We start from the raw sequence: 24,259 nt of genomic DNA, 5'->3' as shown, positions 1-24,259 counted from the left end.
ACTTACTCATCTGTTCTACTGTTGGTAAGAATTTGGACAGTTTGTGGCTGTTTACAAATAGTACTTCTAAGATCATTCTTGCATATCTTCAGCTGAAAATAAGCGTGTATTTCTATTGGGTGTGTATAACCAGGTGGAGAATTAGGGGTCATAGGGTCTCCATGTGAAAAGCTTTTGTAGATAGTGCCGAACTGTTTCCCCAAAGTGATTGTACCAGTTTACATTCCCTCCAGAATAAATGAGCAGTGGGTTGCTACACAAGTTTACAATACTTGTTATCTTTTTTATTTTAGTTATTCTGCTAGATGTGTAGGGTTTTTAAATTTTAACTTTATTTCAGCAGTAATTTCAGACTTACAGAAAGATTGCAGGAATAATACAAAAATTATTGTGGCTCAGTCAATTAAGCATCTGCCTTTGGCTTGGGTCATGATCTCAGGGTCCTAGGATTGAGCCCCATGTCAGGCTCACTGCTCAGTGAGGAGTCTGCTGCTCCCTCTCCCTCTGCGTTTCTCCTCCACTCATGCACGCCCTCTCTCTCTCTCAAATGAATAAATAAAATATTTTTTAAAAAAGAATAATACACCTGGGGCGCCTGGGTGGCTCAGTGGGTTAAAGCCTCTGCCTTCGGCTCGGGTCATGATCCCAGGGTCCTGGGTCATGATCCCAGGGTCCTGGTATCGAGCCCTGAATCAGGCTCTCTGCTCGGCAGGGAGCCTGCTTCCCTCTCTCTCTCTGCCTGCCTCTCTGCCTGCTTGTGATCTCTGTCAAATTTAAAAAAAATAAGAAGAAGAATACAGGAGCACCTGGGTGGCTCAGTGGGTTAAAACCTCTGCCTTCGGCTCAGGTCATGATCCCAGGGTCCTGGGATCAAGCCCTGCATTGGGCTCTCTGCTCAGCAGGGAGCCTGCTTCTCCCTCTCTTTCTGCTTGCCTCTGCCCACTTCTGATCTCTTTCTGTCAAATAAATAAATAAAATCTTAAAAAAAAAAAGAATAATACAAAGAATTCCTGTACATGTGTCACCCAGATTTCCTGAATGATTAACATTTTTTGCATTGCTTAAAGTGCTTTTTCCCCTGAAGTCCATATTCATTTTTTTTCTACCCTTTGTGCATATCTCTTTTTTTAAAAGATAAGAATTAATTTTAATATAGTCAAGGGGTGCCTGGGTGGCTCTGTTGGTTGAAGGCCTGCCTTTGGTTTAAGTCGTGATGTCAGGGTCCAGGGATCAGGCCCCACAGCAGGCTCCTTGCTCAGTGGGGAACCTGCTTCTCCCTCTCTCTCTGCTCCTCCTCACCACTCAAGTTCTCTCTCTCCCTCTCTATCTCAAATAAATGTTAAAAACACTTTAAAAAGAATTTAATATAGTCAATATAATTATCGATGATTTCCCCTTATCATCATCAAATATTGAGTATATAGATACAGATGGCTTTTTACAGTGGAGTTCATTTGAGTTAGGGTTCAAACAAGGTCCCTGTTTTGTATTTGGTTGACATAACACATCTTTTTTTATTTCCTGTCTCCAAACTGAATTGAATAGTTTAATCTTTTTAGTCTAACACGGCTGCTTCCCTTTTTATCCCAGTTCAAACTAACCACATCTGTTTATTACTTTCATGTCTTCAGGCACATTTTGTTAATGTTTTGACTGTTTTCTGGTTGTTATCAGTAGGAAGATTGATTTGAATTTCCTAGTCTTCCTTCACTTTTTTTTTTTTTAAGGGGGAGGGGCAGAGGGAGAGGAAGAGAGAATCTTAAGCAGGCTGCACACGCATCATGGAGCCCAGCATGGGCTCAATCTCAACGACCCTGAGATCATGACCTGAGCCAAAATCAAGAGTCAAGAGACTCAGCCACCCAGGAGACCCATTCTTTATCATTTTAAAATCACGTATACATATCACTGAAATGATGTAACAAGAAAGAAATATAAGTGATGCTGAAAGATGATACTGAAATTCATTATTGCCAAGAACTTGAGTCAAATATAGAGTTCTTCCATAAATTCACTAATCTCATTTGATTTCATTCTTTTTTCTGTTCATTTTTTTGTCAGAGTCCTGAAGTAAAGTAATAGGCTAGTAGAAAGGAGAAAGCAGGGAAATTTAGGTTAAATAGGAATGGATAATGGATACTGTAGTTATTTTTAACTTTAATTTTTTTAGAGTAATTAAAGAAAACATTGGCTGTAGAATATAACTGTTAATTAAATGCTGGATTTTCCCCCCCTTTTTCAGAAAATAGAAGCACGAGTGTCTGCTGATGAAGACCTCAAACTTTCCGACCTTTTAAAATATTACTTAAGGGAATCTCAAGCTGCTAAGGTAATTTGAATGTTCATTGTTTTTTAAAATGGACTATTTTACAAAAAAGCCATCTCTTTACAAAAAGCCAACCTCTTTAGAGGTTGTTAGACTTAAGATTGTTAATGATTATCTCTTGATTTTAAATTAGATTTTCAAGTGTGAATTTTTTGCTGTCCTTTTACAAATTGTTGGTCAAGGATCCCCACATAAAAGTTTACTCTGTAAGGGCGCCTGGGTGGCTCAGTGGGTTAAAGCCTCTGCCTTCAGCTCAGGTCATGATCCCAGGGTCCTGGGATCGAGCCCTGCATCGGACTCTCTGCCCAGCAGGGAGCCTGCTTCCTCCTCCCTGCCTACTTGTGATCTCTCTCTGTCGAATAAATAAATAAAATCTTTAAAAAAAAAAAGTTTACTCTGTAAACTTCTGATATAGTATAATCTAAAACTTTTTTTTAATGAATTTGGTATATTCATTTGGGTAAGATGCCTACAAAACAAAAAGTAATATCCCCAAATAACAGTCTCTATAGCTAAAGGACTCCTGAGTCCTTTGTTGTAAGTGAGAGAACTGTAAAACCAGGGTATATTTTATTTTAAGGCAACTCAAATTTCCTTTTGGAAGTCTGTCTATGTGCAAGACTAAAACTCTTAACTAATCCAAAAAAATGTTTAACAGAAACATCTGAAAAAGCACTAAAAACTTAGTGGCTCAGATAGTCTTAATTCGGGGTGCCTGGGTGGCTCAGTCATTTAAGCATCTGCCTTCGTTCAGCTCAGGTCATGATCCCAGGGTCCTGGAATCAAGCCCCACATGAGGCTCCCTGCTCAGCGGGAGCCTGCTGCTTCCTCTCCCTCTGCTGCTCCCCCTGCTTATACTCTCTTGCTCTCTCACACGTAAACAAATAAAATCTTAAAGAAAAAACAAAAAGAGGCTGGGGTGCCTGGGTGGCTAAGTAGGTTGGGTGTCTTGCTTTCGGCTCAGGTCCTGGGATTGAGCCCCACGTTGGGATCTCTGCTTAGCGGGTGCCTGATTTTCCCTCTCCCTGCCACTCCCCTGCTTGTACTCTCTCTCTCTGTCGAATAAATAAAATCTTGGGGGAAAAAAGACATTCTAAATTCAGTGTTAATTTATGAATTGATATATTGTACAAAAAATTCCCATGTGATCAGTGGTGCTTTGAACACCAGTTTTTCATTCCTTATCAAGTTATAAATAACCCTTGGGGCACTTGGCTGGCTGATCATGCAGCTCTTGATCTCAGGGTCTTGAGTTCAAGCCCCGTGTTGGGCATAGAGCTTACTTAAAAAAAATTATAGGAGTGCCTGACTGTCTCAGTTGGAAGAGCATATGATTCTTGATCTCGGGATCGTGAGTGCAATCATCATGCTAAGTGGAGAGATTTCTTAAGGGGTGCCTGGGTGGCTCAGTCGTAATGCATCTGCCTTCAGCTTGGGTCATGGTCTCAGGGTCCTGGGATCAAGCCCCGCATCCAGCTCCCTAATCAGCAGGAAGCCGGCTTCTCCCTCTCCCACTCCCCCTGCTTGTGTTCCCTCTCGCTGTCTCTCGCTCTCAAATAAATAAAATCTTAAAAAAAAAAAAAAGAGAGAGATTACTTAAACAAGTTATAAATAATCTTTCTAACTTTGAGGACTTAGGTACTTGTAAATATACTGTCCACATCAAATTATTTTACCAGATTGTGTCTTACAAACCATTTACATTGGGGTGGATAGGGATAAAATGAATTATTCACTTTAAAGACGAAATTCATTATTTTATTATAATATTATAGTTGTTAATACATAACTTTTTAGAACATGGCTTTAAAAGGAAATCCAGGGATGCCTGGGTGGCTTAGTCGATTAAGCTGCTGCCTTTGCCTCAGGCCATAATCCCAGAGTCCTGGGATCTAGTCCTGCATCAGGCTCCCTGCTCCACAGGGAGCCTGCTTCTCTCTCCACCTCTGCCTGCTACTCTGCCTGCTTGTGCGTGCGTTCTCTCTCTCTCTCTCTCTGACAAATAAATAAAATCTTTAAAAATAAATAAATAAATAAAAATTTAAAAAATAAAAAATAAATGAAAGTAAATCTAGACTTTTTAGTGACCATAAGAAGGAATTGAAATTTAATTGCAAAAATTAAAACTACATACAGCAGAGGGAATATAGGAATCAATGATAGTATAATAGCATTGTATGGTGTCAGATGGGCATTAACACTTGTGGTGAGCACAGCATAGCATAGAGTAGTCAGATCACTGTTGCATACCTGAAACTAATGTAACATTGCATGCTAACTGTTCTTGAATATAATAAGTAATTAAATAAGTAAATAGCTATTTAAAAGATATTTAATATTTATTGAACAGCTTGGGGGGAGAACCACACACCTTTTTTTTTTCTTGTTTTAAGATTTATGTATTTATTTTAGAGAAAGCATGTGTGTGCACATGTTGGGGGGAGCAGTGGGAGAGAGAATCCTCAGGCAGACTCCCCACTGATCGTGAAGCCCATCATGAGGCTTGATCCCAGGACCCTGAGATCATGACCTGAGCCAAAGGCATGCTCAACCAACTGAGCCACCCAGACGTCTCTCACCACAGGTGCCCCTCAATGAGAATTTGGCTAAAATGAAAAAAAAAATTTTTTTTTTAAGATTTTTTATTTATTTAATGGAGAGAGAGCATAAGCAGGGGGAGCAGCAGAGGGAAAGGGAGAAGCAGACTTCCCGCTGAGCAGGGAGCCCAATGTGGGGCTCAATCCCAGGACCCTGGGGTCATCACCTGAGCCGAAGGCAGACACTTAACAACTGAACCACCCAGGCACCCCTAGAATGAAAAATTCTGACAAAAATTATAGCAACTAGAACTTTCATATCCTGTTAGTTGGAATATGATACAATATTTTGGAAAAGTTTTATAGTTTCTTAAAAAATTAAACATACATCTGTGGTCCAGTCATTCTAATCCTGGGTATTTGAGAGCATGTGTTCCCACAAATGTTCACAGCAGCTTTATTTGTAATAGCCAAAAACTGCAACAGCCCGAATGTCCACCAAAAGCTGAATGGATAAAGAAATTGTGGTGTATATATACAGTGGAATCCTACTCAGCGATGAAAAGGAATGAACCATGGAAACATGCAACAATATGGATGAATCTCAGAATAATTTTGCTGAGTAAAAGAAGCGAAACAATAAAGATCATGGTTTACACTAGAGCTACTGTTAGTGTTACATATTCTTTTTTGTTTGGAGAAATGTGTAATGATACTTATCTACCATTATAAGCATCACCATTATAAGTATCATACAGAATAGTTTTCACTGCCCCAAAACTCCTCTCCACTCCATCTATTCGTCCTCTTTCCCCTTAATTTTTTAATGTTGATTTTTTTTTTAATCTCCATAGATTAGCCTCTTCCAGAGTGTCATATAGTAGGGCCTTTTCACATTGACCACTTCTTATTTATTTACTTAAGACAGAGCACATATGTGAGCACAAACTGGGGGAGGGGCAGACTGAGAGGAAGAAACAGACTCTGTGCTGAGCAGGGAACCCTATGTGGGGCTCAATCCCAGGACCCCAGGATCATGACCTGAGGCAAAGGTAAACCAGCCGAGCCACCCAGGCACCCAGTCAGTTGATTCTTAACAAAGGTCCTAAGACAGTTTTGGGGGGAAAAGAACAGACTTTTCAATAAATGGTACTGTGTCATCTGAATAGTCACATGAAAATAAAGCTAGACCCCTTCCTCATACTATGTATAAAAATTTGCTCAAAATTGATCAAAGACCTGGGGCACCTGGGTGGCTCAGTGGGTTAAGCCTCTGCCTTCGGCTCAGGTCATGATCTCAGGGTCCTGGGATTGAGCCCTGCATCGGGCTCTCTGCTCAGTGGGAAGCCTGCTTCCCCCTCTCTCTCTGCCTGCCTCTCTGCCTACTTGTGCTCTCTCTGTCAAATAAATAAATCAAATCTTTTAAAAAAAAATTGATCAAAGACCTAAACATAACAATTGTAATATTTTTAGAAAAAAACAAATGTTAATCTTGTGACTTCTGATTGGACATTGGTTTCTCGGATATGACACCAGGAGCACAGGAACCAAAGGAAAAATAATAAATTGGACGAACTTTATTAAAAGTAAAAACTTGTGTGTGTGTCAAAGTACACCATGAAGAAAAGTGGAAAGACAACCCATAGACTGGGAGAAAATATTTGTAAGTCATACAAGTCCCTAATTAAGCAACTGGTATCCAGAAAATATGAACTCTTAATACTCAGTGAAAAGACAAATAGCCCAATTAAAAAATAGGCAAAGGACTTGAATAATCCTTTCTCCAAAGAAAACATACAGCCAGCCAGTGAATTCGTAAAAAGATGCTCAACAACATTAGCTATCAGGGAAATGCAAATCAAAACCACAGCGAGGGATACCTGGCCAGCTTAATAGGTAGAACATGCGACTCTTGATCTTGGGGTTGTAAGTTTGAGCCCCACATTGGGTGTAGAGATTACTTAAAAAATAAAAGAACAGAACAAAACCACAATGAGATACCATATCACACCCACTAGATGGCTTTAATCAAAAGGACAGATAAGTGTTGCCAAGGATGTGGAGAAATTAGAACCCTCATGAAGAGTCATTGGATTGTAAAGTGGTGCAGCTGCTTTAGAAGTCTGGCAGTTTCTCAAAAGGTTCAACATAGAATTACCAAGTGACCCAGCAATTCCACTCCTAAGTAATGAGATATGAAAGAGAAAGGAAAACATGTTCAAAACAGCATTATTCATAATGGGCAAAATGTGGAAACAAACCAAATGTCTTATCGATTGATAAGTGGATAAATCAGTGTGGTATTTCCATACAATGATATGTTATTTAGCAATAAAAGGAATGAAGTACTGGTTCACACAAAAACATGAATGAACTTGAAACTTTATGCTAAGTAAAGAAAGCCAGACAGAAAAGGCCACATATTATATGATTCCATTTTTTTTTTTAATAAAATGTCCAGAATAGGCAAATGTATAGAGACAGCAAATTAGTGGTGGGGGTTGAGGGGTACATGAGAGGAAATGAAGAATGACTGCTAATGAATATGGGGTTTCCTTTTGGGTGACAAAATTGTTTTAAAATTGATTGTAGTAATGGTTAAACAATTCTGTGAGCATGCTAAAAACGTTGAATTGGCACTTTGAGTTACATGTATGTGAATTTATCTCAGTAAAGCTGTTATAAAAACAGTTGAGAGGAGTAGCTGGCATGTGTGGTATTCATGGTTTAAGTGTTTGCTCTGATGATGGTGGTTGCGGGTAACTATTAGAAACATGCAGCATATATTACTGTGAAGCATTCTGTTTTACAGGATCTCCTCTATCGAAGATCTAGGTCACTAGTGGATTATGAAAATGCCAATAAAGCACTGGATAAAGCAAGAGCAAAAAATAAAGATGTTCTGCAGGCTGAAACCTCCCAACAATTATGTTGTCAGAAATTTGAAAAAATATCTGAATCTGCAAAACAAGGTACTGTTACCTTACCCTTTAATCATAAGGTATACTTTAAACTATTATATGAGTTAAATGGTTAATCCTAATTTCTTTTGTTCACAGAACTTATAGATTTTAAGACAAGAAGAGTTGCTGCATTCAGAAAAAATTTAGTGGAACTGGCAGAGTTAGAACTGAAGCATGCAAAGGTATTGTCATATTAAAGGTTTACTAATTTAAGTGACTTATAATTTAGAAATGAGTCCGTTATGTGGTGCCTGGCTGGTTTAGTTGGGAGAGTATGTGAATCTTGATCTCAGGTTCATGAGTTTGAGCCCCATGTTGGGCATGGAGATTACTTTAAAAAAAAAAAAAGGAAGGAAATGAATCCATTATGGAATGATAGTGATTCTTTAATGACAGTTTCCTTCTACAGACATACTGTAAGAAATATTACTGAATTAGAATTAATTACAATTGGATTATAATTTTTTTAAAGATTTTATTTATTTATTTCACAGGCAGAGATAACAAGTAGGCAGAAAGGCAGGCAGAGAGAGAGGAAGGGAAGCAGGCTCCCTGCTGAGCAGAGAGCCCGACGACGCAGGGCTTGATCCCAGGACCCTGGGATTATGACCTGAGCTGAAGGTAGAGGCTTTAACCCACTGAGCCACCCAGGTGCCCAATTTTTGAAGGTTATTTTACTGCTTCAGAATAATGTGGTTTTAGGAAATATCCTTCTTCCAGGGTTTTTTATGGTATTTGTTTATTTCAAATTAATCCCTTTCTTATAGTTAATAGGAAGATAAAGCTTCGGGGATGCCAGGATGGCTCAGTTGGTTGAGCATCCAACTCTTGGTTTTGGCTCAGGTGGTCATCTTAGAGTTGTGGGATCAAGCCCTGCATTGGGCTCCAGGCTTAACGTGGAGTCCACTTAGGAGTCTCTCTCCCTCCCACTCGTGTTCTCTCTTTCTCTCTCTCTCTCTGTCTCTGTCTCTAAAATAATAAATAAATCTCTTTTTGTTTGTTTGTTTGTTTGTTTTTTAAGGATAAAGGTTGGTCCAAACCTTACAGTAATTTTAAAACTTGAGAATCTTAGGGGCGCCTGGGTGGCTGAGTGGTTTAAGCTTCTGCCTCTGGCTCAGGTCATGGTCTCAGGGTCCTGGGATGGAGCCCCACATTGGGCTCTCTGCTCAGCAGGGAGCCTTCTTCCCTCGCCTTCCGCCCCTCTGTCTGCCTCTCTGCCTGCTTGTGATCTCTGTCTGTCAAATAAATAAATAAAATCTTAAAAAAAAAAAAAAAAAAACTTGAGAATCTTAGAATTGAGAGGGATTTTACAAGTCATCTAATTCAAACAAGAATAATATCTACAGTTTCTCTAAATGGTCAGCTCTGCAAGACTCTAGTACCTAATATGGACTAGCTAAAAAAAAAAAAAAATCTCTCTTTAATAAAAAAAATTTAGGGGCACCTGGGTAGCACAGTCATTTGGGTGTCCAACTCTTGGTTTTGGCTTAGATCATGATCTCAGGGTTGTGGGATCAAGCCCTGAGGTGGGCTCTGTGCTCAGTGTGGAGTCTGCTTGGGATTCTCTCTTCCTCTCCCTCTGCCCCTCTCCCTGCTCGCTTACTCTCTCAAATAAATAAGTCCTTAAAAAAAAAACTTAATTTACTTAACATATGCTGTCTTCAGTCAGAGGGACGGAAAACTAAAAGCATATTCAAAATTCCTCAAACTATAAGTATTAAATTTAAATCAACTTTTAAGTGTTTATTTTTTGATATGTTTATAGCATTTACCCTTTGAAAGTCATTAAAAAGTTTAAAACTCCACCAAGAGTTTTGGGATACCACATAATGAACATGAACACAAATCTGCTTCTGTGTAAACTTTGACAAATTGGTCAAAGTTTTGTCATCTAAAATAAGAAAGATAAGTTTAATTTCTTTTATAGCTTACCCTCAAATATTTAAATAGTTTATATTCTGTATATATATTGTCTCCTCCAGGCTACACATCCTTGGGCTAAATATTTTTTATCTCCTACATTTCAATAAGCTTTTTATGTTATTGCCCTCCTGTCATTGCTGCTTTAAAATATTACACTGGGAGCCCCTCCTGGGTGGCTCAGTGGGATAAAGCCTCTGCCTTCAGCTCAGGTCATTATGCTAGGGTCCTGGGATCAAGCCCGGAATAGGGCTCTCTGCTCAGCAGGGAGCCTCCTTCCCCACCCCCCACCCGTCTCTGCCTGCCTTTCTGCCTACTTGTGATCTCTGTCTGTCAAATAAATAAATAAAATCTTAAAAAATGTATATTACACTGGGAAATAGAAGCACTTCTGTACACAGGCTGATTATTGTGCACATTTCTTCTTACAGTGTGCTTTATATGTTACAAGGGTTTAAGGTGCCATCTCATACCAGCTTGATTTGGCCTATAGTCACACCTTCTCTTCTTCTTCAGAGTCTTTTCTGTTTTTTTAACATTTTATTTATTTAGTTGTCAGCGAGCACAAGTATTGGGCTGCAGGCAGAGGGAAAAGCAGACTCCCTGCTGAGCAAGGAGCCCGATGCAGGACTCGATCCCAGGACCCTGGGATCATGACCTGAGCCAAAGGCAGAGGCTTAACTGGTGGCTGAGCCACCCAGGTGTCACTTGAAGTCTTTTCTTAAGCTCCAGCCAGTTGTGTCTTTCATTTTTTTTTAGTCATTTTTTTTCTTTTTTGTGGTAGAAAACACATAAAATTTACCATCTTTTTTTTTTTTTAAAGATTTTATTTATTTATTTGACAGAGATCACAAGTAGGCAGAGAGGCAGGCAGAGAGAGAGGAAAGGAAGCAGGCTCCCCGCTGAGCAGAGAGCCTGACACGGGGCTCGATCCCAGGACCCTGGGATCATGACCTGAGCCGAAAGCAGAGGCTTTAATCCACTGAGCCACCCAGGTGCCCCAAAATTTACCATCTTAACCATTTTTAAGTGTGCAGTTCGGCAGTGTTAAGTATGTTCACATTGTTGTGCAACAAGTTTCTAGAAATTCTTCAGTTATTGAGCATTTAATTTTTAAAATGTAATTGTAACCATATTTATGTCTATTAAATTTTAGCTGGCTAGTTTTAGCCTAGTGTGATATCTTTGGGAAACTTCAGTTCAATCATATGGTACTTGACTATTAGAGTGATTATTACTCCCAAGTGATAGACATTCGTAATTTGTATGAATTTCCCTTTTATGTCCTTATCTAAATTTTAATTTAAAGGATTGATCAGGGGGCACGTGGGTGGCTCAGTGGGTTGTGTCTGACTCTTAATTTCAGCTCAGGTCTTGATCTCAGGGTCATAAGTTCAAGCCCTGCAATGATGGAGCCTACTAGGAAGGAAGGGAGGGAGGGAGAGAGAGAGAGAGAAGAAGAGAGAGGGAGGAAGAAAGGAAGGAGGAGAGAAAGGGTCCTGGGATCAAGCCCCACATTGGGCTCCCTGCTCAGTGGAGAGCCTGCTTCTCCCTGTTCCTCTGTCTGCTGCTCTGCCTACTAATGCTCTCTTTTTATCTGTCAAATAAATAAATCTTAAAAAAAAAAAAAAGAGAGAAAGAACGTGTTTTGATAAAGCTGGCATGATTGGTTTCTAATGTTCACTATTTTTGTTCTTTTTAAAGAGGTTATAAACTATCAAGGATTTTGTTAATAAATTAAGGAGGGGTTGGCAAATTACAACATACTTTTGTAAAGCCTGTGAGTCAGGAGTGGCATTCATGTTTTGTTGTTTTTGTTGTTTTTAATTACTTTGGCAGTCATTTTTTTTTTTAAAGATTTTATTTATTTATTTGACAGAGAGGTAACAAGTAGGCAGAGAGGCAGGCAAAGAGAGAGTGGGGGAAGCAGGCTCCCCCGCTGAGCAGAGAGCCCAATGCGGGGCTCAATCCCAGGACCCTGGGATCATGACCTGAGCCGAAGGCAGAGGCCCTAACCCACTGAGCCCCTTGGCAGTCATATTTTTAAGTCATTATTTTAAGCAAAGGAATATCATGACATGTGATAATTTTATGAAATTTATATTTAATTTATAAGTAAAATTTTATTAGGATACAGCCAAGGTCATTCATTTATGCTTTGTCTATGATTGCTTTCATACTACTACTATAGCGAAGTTGAATAGTTAAAACAGAGATCAAATGTCTCTCAAAGTCTAAAATGGTTTTGGGGGGGTGCCTGGGTGGCTCAGTGGGTTAAAGCCTCTGCCTTCAGCTCAGGTCAAGATCTCAGAGTCCTGGGATCGAGCCCCGAATCGGGCTCTCTGCTCCGCAGGGAACCTGCTTCTTTCTCTCTGCCTGCCTCTCTGCCTACTTGTGATCTCTGTCTGTCAAGTAAATAAATAAAATCTTTAAAAAATAAAAATAAAATGGTTTTTGGTTTTTTTAAGATTTTATTTGAGAGAGAGAGTTAGTGGGAAGAGAGAGAAGCAGGCTCCCCACTGTGTAGGGAGCCCAACACGGGGCTCAATCCCAGTATCCTGGGATCATGACCTGAGCCAAAGGCAGATGCTTAACCTACTGAGCCACCGAGTCACCCTTCAAAGTCTAAAATGTTCACTACATAGTTAGCCCTTTACAGAAAAAGTTTGCTGACTGCTACTATAGATTGATGTCAACCTCTAATTTCCAGATTTTGTACTTTTCAAATCCTTTCTGAGACGTGTTCTCTGTATTCACATTTCTTTTTTTTTTTGTTTTGTTTTGTTTTATTTCTTTGGCAGAGAGAGAGATCACAAGCAGGCAGAGAGGCAGGCGGCGGGGGGGGGGGGGGTGGGGGGTGGGGAGCAGGCTCCCTGCTAAGCAGAGAGCCCGATGCGGGGCTCGATCCCAGGACCCTGAGTTCATGACCTGAGCCGAAGGCAGAGGCTTACTTAACCCACTGAGCTACCCAGACGCCCCCCTGAACATCCTTTTAATTTATGGGAAAAGAATGACAGGTTTTCAAGAAACTATCCCATGTTTTTGTGAGTTTTTTGTTTTGTTTTGTTTTTTAAATATTTTATTTATTTATTTGACAGTGATGACAAGTAGGCAGAGAGGCAGACAGAGAGAGAGGAGGAAGCAGGCTCCCTGCTGAGCAGAGAGCCAGATGTGGGACTCGATCAGAGGACCCTGAGATCATGACCTGAGCCGAAGGGAGCGGCTCAACCCACTGAGCCACCCAGATGCCCCTTTTGTGGGTTTTGTTTGTTTGTTTGTTTTTACCTCCTGAATGTTTTCACTTAAATCATCCCTTCAGTTCAGGAGAGACAGTCATTCACCAAACCATTCACTCACCTCCCACTGCACTGTGCCCACAATGGACTGGGTTACAGGAAGACCAGCCCGTTGGGACCTCTGCTCTCAGAGTTCATGGTCTAATAAGAAACGTGTCCAGGGGCGCCTGGGTGGCTCAGTGGGTTAAGCCTCTGCCTTCAGCTCAGGTCATGATCTCAGGGTCCTGGGATCGAGCCCCGCATCGGGCTCTCTGCTCATCAGGGAGCCTGCTTCCCCCTCTCTCTGCCTCTCTGCCTACTTGTGGTCTCTGTCTGTCAAATAAATAAATAAAATCTTTAAAAAAAAAAAAAAAGAAACGTGTCCATGTGTCCCTCAGAAAGAATGTTATAATTAAGTTTAACCATAGTAAGTACCTCCCTTTGCCAGGGGCCATGGGAGTGGTAGGGCAGGCCACACAGAGCCAGCGTTTAAGGAGTTCCTGGCCCAGCAGAAGAGACAGGAAGACACTGAAACAGAGGAATCCTAGGTTTTTGTGACATTCCTGGACCAGCAGCCACAGTAACCTCGGGGTTCTTGGCCCAAGTCTCTCTGGCAGGGGCTGGGCAGAGCCTCTGGAAACTGAGTTATTCCAGGAGCAGTGAGGGAAACGTTTGTGGGTGAAGGAGAAAGAAAAGAAGGTGAAAAACAGATGGGCTCTGGGGAGGGCAGGGGTGAGAGTCAGTCCGCAGGGTAGAGAAACTGCTGTTATGGTGGCTTGGTATATCCTCCATACCAGCAGTTTCTCTACCATGTCAATTTGGCTAGTCAGTTTGAATACAAAAACGAAGGAAAACCCTCCAAACCTGTGTACAGTCCCTCAAAACACAGTACAGGCTTGGTAAAACTTTCGTGCATTTTTTATCATAGCAAATACAGAAAGGTACAAAGAAAATAAACATTTATTTATGACAGAATGACTGTCAACATTTCTGCCATACATAATTTATTCACATGGATTGTTCCTGTGGAATCAGAGCTCAGCAAATGGATGGGCTTCCAAATGGGGGAGAATGAATTTTGGAGTTTCCTTCAGCAATGTTATGTTTAAAAGTTGCCAACCTTCGAAGCAAATTTTATCTGATGCCAAAAAAAATTTTTTTTTTATCTGCTGCAAAACGGGTTTATTTGGGAATAACAGGAATTACAATTCAGGACAAGCAAGCTATAGCAAAAGCCGCAGGCAAGTGCAGAGAACAAAGGACAGGAATGCTCTTTTATATAGGGAAGGGGGGAGTTGGGAAAGGTTGTTACAAACTAAAAGTCCACTAAAGTAAACTGCGGGTTGGAAGTGTCGTGGCTTTTCATTGGCTTAGCTGTGACAGTCTTGCCTTGTGGGGGCCATTGCTGGACAAGGAGACCACCTTTCTTTCTCTTGCTGGGGTAGTAACATGGGTTTCCTCCTGTTGAGAATACAGGGTACTAAAAAAAAAAAAAAAAAGAAAAAGAATGCAAGGTACTTCACTTCTCTTCTCTTCCTGATGGGTCTACAAAGTCTGCAATCAGTGGTAGGATCTGAGGGCTCCCCTTCTGGCTTCCCAACTCCATTTTATTTTAAGATTTTACTTATTTATAACAGAGATCGGGAGAGTGAACGCAAGCAGGGGGAGCTGGAGAGGGAGAAGCAGACTCTCCGCCAAGCAAGGAACCAACACTGTGTTGGGTTCCCTGCTCAGTAGGGAGTGGCTGCTCCCTCTCCAGCTCCCCCAGTTTGTGCGCTCTCTGTCAAATAAATAAAATATATTTTTTAAAGATTTTATTTATTTATTTGATAGAGCTCCCAAGTAGGCAGAGAGGCAGTCAGAGAAGGTGGGGGGTGGAAGCAGGCTCCCTGCTGAGCAGAGAGCCCGATGTGGGGCTCGATTCCAGGACCCTGAGATCATGACCTGAGCCAAAGGCATAGGCTTAACCCACTGAGCCACCCAGGCACCCCAAATAAAATATTTTTTAAAAAATAAGTAAATAAAATGATGTCTGCAGGTTTCTCAGTGGCAAAGTTACTGTTTTATACTTTGAAATTAACAAGTATTCTGTGGTGAGATACTTGGCTTGGGACTATGTAAGTTAAACAGCCATCACTTAACTGGCACTGTCCCGTAGAATTTTGTGTGATAATGGAAATACTCTATAATCAGCACTTCCAGTATGGTAATCACTAGCCACATGTGGCTGCCAAATGCTTGAAATATGCGTAGTGCAACGGAGAAGCTCAAACTGAGTTTTTATTTAAGTTTAATTAGCAGAAATTTAAGTGTTCTGTAGCATGTACCTAATGACCACAGTATTAGCATTTCAGCCTTATCTTATTTTTAGCATCCAATCCTGACTTTTGCCTGAGTCAGTTTTTATGATGGTGGCCAAATGGTGATCAGTTTCTAATCCCATCATTGTACACATTTTAGTTGGCTTTCTACTCTAAGGAAGTTTTCCTTCTCCCCCATTTATGAGTTGATGTAACCTATATGTTTACATTTGTCTTTATACATATCTGAATTTGGGGGCCAGTTCACATGTTTTACAGATGCTACACAGGTTTGCATTTTACAGAATACGTTTGTATGTGATCTTACTACTTTATTTTTACTTTTTTTTCTTTTTTTTTGAGAGAGAGAGGGAGATCATGAGGGTATGGAGGGGTGGAGGAAGAGGGAGAGAGAGAATCTTAAGCAGGCTCCACACCCAGCATGAGCCCAGTGCAGGGCTTAATGTCACAACTGCAAGATCATGACTTGAGCCAAAATCAGCAGTTGGTCGCTTAACCAACTGAGCCATGCAGGCAGCCCCTTATTAAAATTTTTATTTAAATTGCTATAACTTACCACTTTAGTCATTAAAATATACATTATATTAATTATATATGTAATATAGTACACATATTTTAATGGCCAGAGGAGAGTGATAAGAACCTATCTTACTGTCAGGAATGTTCAGGGACACCTGGGTGGCTCGGTTGAACTGACTCTTGGTTTTGGCTGCTCTGTGCTCAGCAGGGACTCTGCTTGAGATTCTCTCTCCTTCTGCCCCTCCCCCTGCTCTCTATCTCTCTAAATAAATATCAGTAGTTTAACTTGGACACACAGAGCATATTTTATCTCTCATTAGATCATGCCAGGCAATTCAGAACAATAATATTCGTCTAGATGGAAAATTACTGAAGAATCTGGTATGTGGGAAAATTGTACATGAAACAAAGTATATAGTTTTATGTCTTTAAACAGTTATTTTTGGGGATGTCTGGGTAGCTCAGTCATTGGACATCTGCCTTCAGCTCAGGTCATGATCCCAGGGTCCTGGGATCAAGCCCCGCCTTGGGGGTCCCTGCTCAGCGGGAAGCCTGCTTCTCTCTCTCCCAGTCCCCCTGCTTGCAATCCTCTCTCACTCTCACTCTCTCTCAAATAAATAAATTAATTAAATAAATTAAATCTTAAAAAAAAAAAGTTACTTCTGTATAATGAGTAGCTTGTTACCAAAATTCTGTTGCCTTAATAAATTTAAAGTTACGTGATTTCTAGTGCTGTATATTTTTTCAGTACAATTCTTCCAGGCTCTTTGAGCTTCATTATTTATTCTCCCTTCCCTTGTAGGGTAACCTACAGTTGCTGCAGAACTGCTTGGCAGTGTTAAATGGAGACACATAAGCCACACTCCACCTTCGGTTAAAAAGGGCTGCCTTCCTTCAGATTTTATTTTTGTTTTCTTAATGATATTAAGCATTTACTGCTCACTGGAAACAAAAGAAACAGCTGACAAAGTGCATCTACTCTCCTTTTTTCTGAGAAACCACGGAGCGTTGCCGTCCATGGGCTCTGCCAGTGTGTGCGGTGGGACACAGCATCCCTGCACCTGTGTGCTCCCTGCGACAGCTGTCCCTCACCGTACGCGCCTCCTCTCCCAAAGCCCAAAGTCCAGTCTTGTTTTAAGTAGCCTCTGTAACTGTGTTTATTTTATGAATAGTATTCCTTATGGCTGCCAGTCTTACTTACTTTTAAGTACTTTCTGAAGTTTAACCCTTTTAAAAATACATTGCTCAAACGAGATAAAGATTGCCATTACCTTTTTTTGAATTTTGTTTTTAAAAAACATTGTATACCACCTTAGTTCATTCATGTATCCTGGTAAAGCATCTTAATCAGACTTATTTTTAATTAATGAACATTTCTTAGAAGTTTTGGGACAGATTTTATGTAATCTTTATAAGTATGATTTCTGATGAAAAGCAAATGCATTAGTATGTTTGCCTTAAACTTGTAGACTAAACCAACTATTATCAAATAAACAGTGATAACAGTGATAGTTTTTAACTCTGTGGTCATTGTATCACTCTAAAATTTGGAGTAGCTATAATAAATCTACTCCTTTATTATGCTTTACAGTGTAGGTCTTCGTTTTTCGTTTTTCTTTTTTTAAACAACATATTGAACCAAGTTCACCAGTCCCTTTACAAAAGAATGAACTGCTTCTCTGTGTGCGTTTAGCCTTTCATAGAAGCTGGACCTGGGCAGAGGCAGGTTAAAAGCAGACATTTCTAAAATATAGGAGCAGACAGAATGGTCTGTTACGGTTTCCTGACGTCCATCTCTAGCTCAGCCAGTGAACCATGGGATGTGCCATTGAGCCCACTCAATTGTTACGCTGGTGTATAACTTGGTGTGTGGAGAGAAAGAGTGCTGTAGAGAACAGCATTTGTCGGTGGGGGAGAAATTGGAATATTTGAAATAAATTGGGTACAAAAAAGGATATTATTGGCCTTTTTAATGTAAATTAACATCAAGTTATTTCTAATTTAAAATTAGGTTGTGTGGTTTGATTTTTTCACTAACTTCTCTTGCAGTTGGAAACCACAGGTATTTGGGTTGGTCACGCCTCGTTTACATTTTCCCAAACCCTGGTCTAGGTCTTAAAAGAGTAGTCACCGTGATTCCAGCCTTGCATGTTCTGTTGCCTTACTGGTGTGCTGGTTAATGTTTCGTTCATTGATGTTGTTCCCTGATGCCATTTGAACTTGATTTTTCTGTTGCCTGAGAAATCTCTGTGTTTTGTCCTCCTTCGTGTCTCCACTGGTGAAAATAAGCCTATGCGATGCTCTCCAGTGGGTGAACATGGGACAGAGCCCTAGCTTCTAGATTTGGGTGCAGTCCCTTCACTGGCTGCCCCTGTGGCCTCAGGCAGGTTTGCTTGACCTCTGTCTGCCTCAGTTTCTCTACTACAAAGGATATATTGACCTACCTCACAGGGGTGTTGTGAGGATTAATAAACATTGGTACAGTGCTTTGGAAATGTTATGATGCTGTGTAAATGCTAATAAATAGTAAGTACACGGGCACCTGGGGGGCTCAGTTGGTTGAGCATCTGCCTTTGGCTCAGGTCGTGGTTCCCGGGTCCTAGAATCAAGCCTCACATCCGGGCTCTCTGCTCGTTGGGGAACCTGCTTCTCCCTCTCCCCACCCCCTGCTTGTGCTCTCTCCCTTACTGTCTCTCTCAAGTAAATGAATAAAATAATTTTTAAAAAATTGAAAGAAATAGCAAGTACAGGGCAAAAGCTGTATTGTTAGGTCTTTTGGGGAAAAAGGGTAGGAGAGTGCCCCCATCCCTTGGTGCCTGGTTACATTTTTACATTTTCACAATGTGTGTTGGGGCGGGGGTAGACTGGAAGCAGCCGTTACATATTAGAGCATATGTGGGAGGGTGCTTAATGAACACATACAAATGAGTTGACTGTGCTCTATGCAAGGGCCTTCTCACAAAGCACAAGATAAAGAACATATGTTACTCCCTCAAGGACATACTTTAGGAGAGGTTCTACTTTGTACTTCCAGAACAGTTGAAACATTCCATAGTTCACTGCTAGTTCCTGATAATTGCCTTGGTTTCACTGCTCTTGTGCTGTGGCATTCATTAAACATTTATTGGCCATTGTCGTATGCCTGGGGGACACAAAGGACAAACAAGGAGGATGCCCAGGAGCACAGACAAAGCCCTGCACAGGTAGTATAGTGTCTGCCACAGGGAACACTTTATGCTCTGAGAGGAAGAGAGCAATCTAGGCATTGGGAATGACCCAGGGTGTGAACGGGGTGGGCAGGGGAATGAAGGTTGTGGGGTTTTTGCAGTGAGGGTGAGATGGCAAGAGGAAATTGCAAAGGAAAGTGGGTCACGGCAATTGCACTACTGGGTATTTGTCCCAAAGATACAAATGTAGTGATCCGAACGGGCACCTGCACCCTGTTTATAGCAGCAATGTCCACAATAGCCAAACTATGGAAAGAGCCCAGGTGTCCAATGGATAAAGATGTGGTATGTACACAAACGCACACACAGGAATATCACACAAAAATCAAAAAATGAAATATTGGGGCGCCTGCATGGCTCAGTGGGGCCTCTGCCTTTGACTCAGGTCATGATCCTAGGGTCCTGGCATTGAGCCCCACACGGGGCTCTCTGCTACCAGGGAGCCTGCTTCCTCCTCTCGCTCTCTGCCTGCCTCTTTGCCTACTTGTGATATCTGTCAAATAAAATCTTTAATAAATAAATGAAATCTTGCCATTTGCAACAACATGGACAGAACTAGAGGGTATTATGCTAAGTGAAATAAGTCAGAGAAAGACAATTAATTATATGATGTCACTGATACATGGAATTTAAGAAACAAAAGAGGATCATAGAGGAAGAGAGGAAAAAATAAAACAAGATGAAACCAGAGAGACAAACCAAAAGAGACAATCATAGGAAGCAAGTTGAGGGTTGCTGGAAAGAAGGAGGGTGGCGGGATGGGGTAACTGGAGGTTGGACATAGGAGGGCATGTGATGTAATGAGCGCTGGCTATTCTGTATGACTGATGAAGCACAGACCTGTACCTCTGAAACCAATAATGCATTATATGTTAGTTGAATTAAAATTTTGAAAGGAAGGAAGAAAAAGAGTGACCCTGGGCAAGATGTCTGCACCTGGTTTGGAAAAGCTTATACAATATTAACTATAGAAGTAGAGCTCAAACTGATCTTTTTGAAGAGAGGCACTACACGTTAAACAGAGTTTAAAGTATTAGTAAGACAAGTCTGGCTGGTTTAAGAGGAAAACTGCCTTAGCAGAATTAGAATGGTTCAAGGCCTTATAAAAAACACCAAGCAGAACTTAACTTGCACACCATCTCTGTATGGAACTACCTGAGACAGATGGTACACTTACCTCAACTCCACACACAAAAAACGGATTTCAGTACTACAACATATCTTGGGTTATATAAACAACTTAAATCTTCGTTTCAGACTTCCCAATCTAAAAACCACGGTCAGAAAGCATCTATAAACTCCAAATTCAGAACTCCTACTCACACCTCAGTAGAACCAAAACTCAAAGGCACGAATACGTTTATTTGTGTGAGTTTTTGTCTTAGAAATCCTGTTTTGACAGAAACACAAAAAAAGGCAAAAAGTCGAAACGAAAAAGAAAAAAAAACCGTTGCTCAACAGAAAATTCCAGGCGTTAAATCAGCTATATGAACCGAACCTTGCAGCTTAAGTTAGACACAGATCTAAAGAACTGTCTAATTACCAAAACGCTTTGCAAAGTGCTTTTCTAAGACATGTACTCTAGCCGCTTCTTCCGTTAACCACGAATAAGCCAGGGGAAAGCGCGAACGCAGTCCCCCACTACCACAAATTATGCAGTCGAGTTTCCCACATTTGGGGAAATCGCAGGGGTCAGCACATCCGGAGTGCAATGGATAAGCCTCGCCCTGGGAAAACCACCTTCGTGATCATGGTATCTCCCCTGCCAGGTAAGTATGAGTTGCTCCCCTCGCCCCCTCACACACCCTCGCGCCCCACCCGCTCCTTACACACGGTCACTTCCCTCCCGCCGCCCCCGCGACCCCCGACCCCCGCACCGCCCCCGCCGCCCCCTCGCCCACCCGCACAACCACGGCGGGCGCCTTCGTCGGGCCCCACGCGGGACCCGCGGCCTCGGGCGGGGCGGGCCCGGCAGCCTCTGCGCGCCTGCTCCTCTGCATACGCCACGCCCTTGTCGTGACGTCCCCCAGCCCTGTCGCCTGCTCTGGGAAACCAGACGTCCGCCGAGACCGCGAATGCCTGAGGGGCAGGGGGGGCGGGGTGGGGACGGGCGGCGAGGGTGTCAGGACCTGGGAGACCAGAGAAGACGGGTCCCGAGGCGCCCAGAGGTTGAAGGCCCCACGGGGAGTGGTTAGGCCTCGGGCTTGACCTCACCTTCCTTTCAGCAAAAAATTATACGCAATAGCAACGGAGAGTCAACTAAACGTTAAAATACTAAGATGGGAGTTTTGTCACCAATTTAACAAAATTATTTTAACCCCCATTATGACCTTTCAGATTACGTGGTAACCCAATCTTGCAACAGCGAAATAACATTCAAACAGAAAGCATCAGGGCAAGGAGTCCATTCGCAGAGTAGATGCGTGGACTGGGGACGGGTATTGAATAGTCTCTGAAAACCAAAGGAAAAGAAATGTCACATTTCCATCCTGCAGGGTGAGCTTACCTCTTTCAGGCTGTCTAGATTTACCTTTTCTTCTTCTATACAAGGAGATCCTATCTGGATATCAAGTGGAGGTAAGTGTAAATATCCTTTCCAGATATGACCAAAATGATTGAACTGTTGTATGTCCCTGGGTGACTGCTGCTCAGGAACAAAGCAAGGCAAGAGACAGGACTAGAGATTATAGGGTTAGCAAAGACTTCCCTGAGGTTCTAGCAGCATAAAGATCCAAGGAAACATAGTAAAGCTTTTTTTTTTTTTAATTGAAAAAAGGAAAATTATCAAAATCAAGAAATTCACACTGATACAATATTATTACTCTACAGGAGTTATTCCTTTCCATCAGTTGTCCCAATAATGTCCTTTATAGCAAAGGAAAATTCAAAATCACATATTGCTTTCAATTATCAAGTCTCTTTAACCTTCTTTAATCTGAAATAGCTCTCAGGTAATTCTTTGCATTTCACTATGTAGGCATTTTTGAAGACTACAGTCCAGTTATTTTGTAGAATATCCTTCAGTTTTTGATTTGTCCTATGTTTCCTCACAAGTACATTCAGGTATGCATTTTTTTTAAAGATTTTACTTATTTATTTTAAAAAAATTTACTTGTTTATATATTTACTTACTTACTTACTTATTTCTATGAGCAGGGAGCCCGATGAGGGGTTTGATCCCAGGACCCTGAAATGATGACCTAATCCAAAGGAAGACACTTAACCAACTGAGCCACCCATGTGCCCGTCAGGTATGCATTTTTGACATGAACACCACATAAATGATATTGTGTCTGTTATGGGTTGGCTCATGTCCCTCCCCAAAATATGCTGAAGTCCTCAACCCCAGTACCTATGAATGTGACCCTATTTGGAAATATGATCTTTGCGGGTACCATCCAGTTAAGGTGAGGTCACTAGAGTAGGCCCTGATCCAATGTGACTGTTTTCCTTATAAGAGGAAAATGCCATGTAAAGATATTTGCACACAGAACAGTATCTGATAACAGAAGCAGCGATGGTAGTAATGTAGCTGCAAGCCGAGGACTGACTGTCACCACAGGAAACTAGGAGATGGCAAGGAAAGGTTCTATGCAAAGTCTCAGAGAGACTGCAGGAAACTTGCCTTTGGACCTCTAGCTTCCAGAACTGTGAGAGAACACATTTCTGCTCTTGTAAGCCATCTTATTTGTGGTACTTTTTATGACAGACCTAGCAAGTTAACATAGTGTCCTCCTATGGGCATCACATTCGGAGGCACATGACTCAGTTTGTTCAATTATTGGTAGTATTAACTTGATTACTTAGGGGTGGCTGGGTGGCCCTGTCCATTAAGTGTCAGCTAAAGCTGGCCCCCTCAGGGTCCTGGGATTGAGCCTCCCAATGGGCTCCCCACTTAGCGGGTGTCTGTTTGGCCACCTCAGACAAGTGGTGGGAGGGGCAGAGGAAGAGAATCTTCAGGCAGACTTCCCACTGAGTGTGGGAGCCAGTGAGGGGGACGGCGGGGGGTGGGGAGCAGTGGAGGGTTCGATATCAACACCCATGAGATCATGACCTGAGCCAAAACCAAGAGTCAGACCCTTAACCAACTGAACCACCCAGGCGCCCCTCTGACAAGAGTTTTTAGCATTCATTGATGACTCTTGCATCATAATTGACAACTGTTGATCTTCTAATCCTATCACTCATTCATTTATTAGTTGACATTGTATTGTAAGAAAGAACTTTCCCTCCTTCCCTATGTACTGTCAATATAAACTCATGGTTGTTATTTTATTCAGTTGTTTGTAACCCATAACTGTTTTAAAATTTATTTTGATGTTCAATGAAAGCCCCTTTTAGGGGGCACCTGGGTGGCTCAGTGGGTTGAGCCTCTGCCTTCGGCTCAGGTCATTATCTCAAGGTCCTGGGATCGAGCCCCACACTGGGCTCTCTGTTCAGCAGGGAGCCTGCTGCTCTGTCTGCTTGTGATCTCTCTCTCTGTCAAATAAATAAATAAAATCTTTAAAAAAAAAAAAAGCCCCTTTTAGGGGGGCTACTGTGGATTGCTGCTTGGCCTTTGGGCTAAGATCAAGTGCCAGGTGGCTACTGTATACTTTTGACATGCCCATAAAATTTTTGGAGCATTTCCTTATCTTTTGGCACAAGATGTTCCAGGGCCATTTTGTACCTTTCTTGACTCCTGAAAATTATCTATTTCTCCGAAGAGGCCTGGTTCTTTTCAGTGGAGAATGGCATTTAGAAAGCAATATCATGGTAGTAGGTATACTTAATGCTAAAAATACATGTTTCCTACACATATCTGTATCTCTTAAAAATAATGAGCCCATACTGATACCTTCAATTCCGACTTTCACTTGAACACACATGGTTCCCCTTTTACCCTCCATTATTCCATATTTATATCTCTTTTCCTCAGCAGTGAGGACCTTGACTCCCCAACATCCATTTACTCATTAGCTCAACCTACAATACATGCAACATTAGTACAGAATGATTACAACCAGGTAGCTATGAAATACAAACCTACTATGGGACAGTTCAGTATTTGTTTGCACTTCTTGTCTTTGGACTTGAAGATTCTTGTCTTTGGACTTGAAGATGTTTATAGTCAATGTACTATGTCCAAAAGCCATTTCAATTGGTATTTCTGTCTATTTCAGTGTGGTTAC

At 41.4% G+C, this 24,259-nt stretch overlaps 1 protein-coding gene across 1 annotated transcript in view; it reads left to right on the top strand.

Annotated features, from left to right (window-relative positions):
• Nucleotides 1–18,583, top strand: part of SNX6 (sorting nexin 6) — a 62,487-nt gene extending 43,904 nt beyond the window's left edge. Inside the window, exons 11-14 of the mRNA XM_080808018.1 lie at nucleotides 2,243–2,329; nucleotides 7,676–7,835; nucleotides 7,923–8,008; nucleotides 16,664–18,583. Coding sequence (XP_080664144.1) covers nucleotides 2,243–2,329; nucleotides 7,676–7,835; nucleotides 7,923–8,008; nucleotides 16,664–16,717 — 387 coding nt within the window. The 3' untranslated portion in view covers nucleotides 16,718–18,583. The remainder of the gene's footprint in view (nucleotides 1–2,242; nucleotides 2,330–7,675; nucleotides 7,836–7,922; nucleotides 8,009–16,663) is intronic.
• The last annotated feature ends 5,676 nt before the right edge of the window (nucleotides 18,584–24,259 follow it).

This window comes from Martes martes (assembly GCF_963455335.1).
Source record: "Martes martes genome assembly, chromosome: 7".
Lineage (NCBI taxonomy): Eukaryota > Metazoa > Chordata > Mammalia > Carnivora > Mustelidae > Martes > Martes martes.
This window is presented reverse-complemented; position numbering and strand designations above follow the sequence as displayed.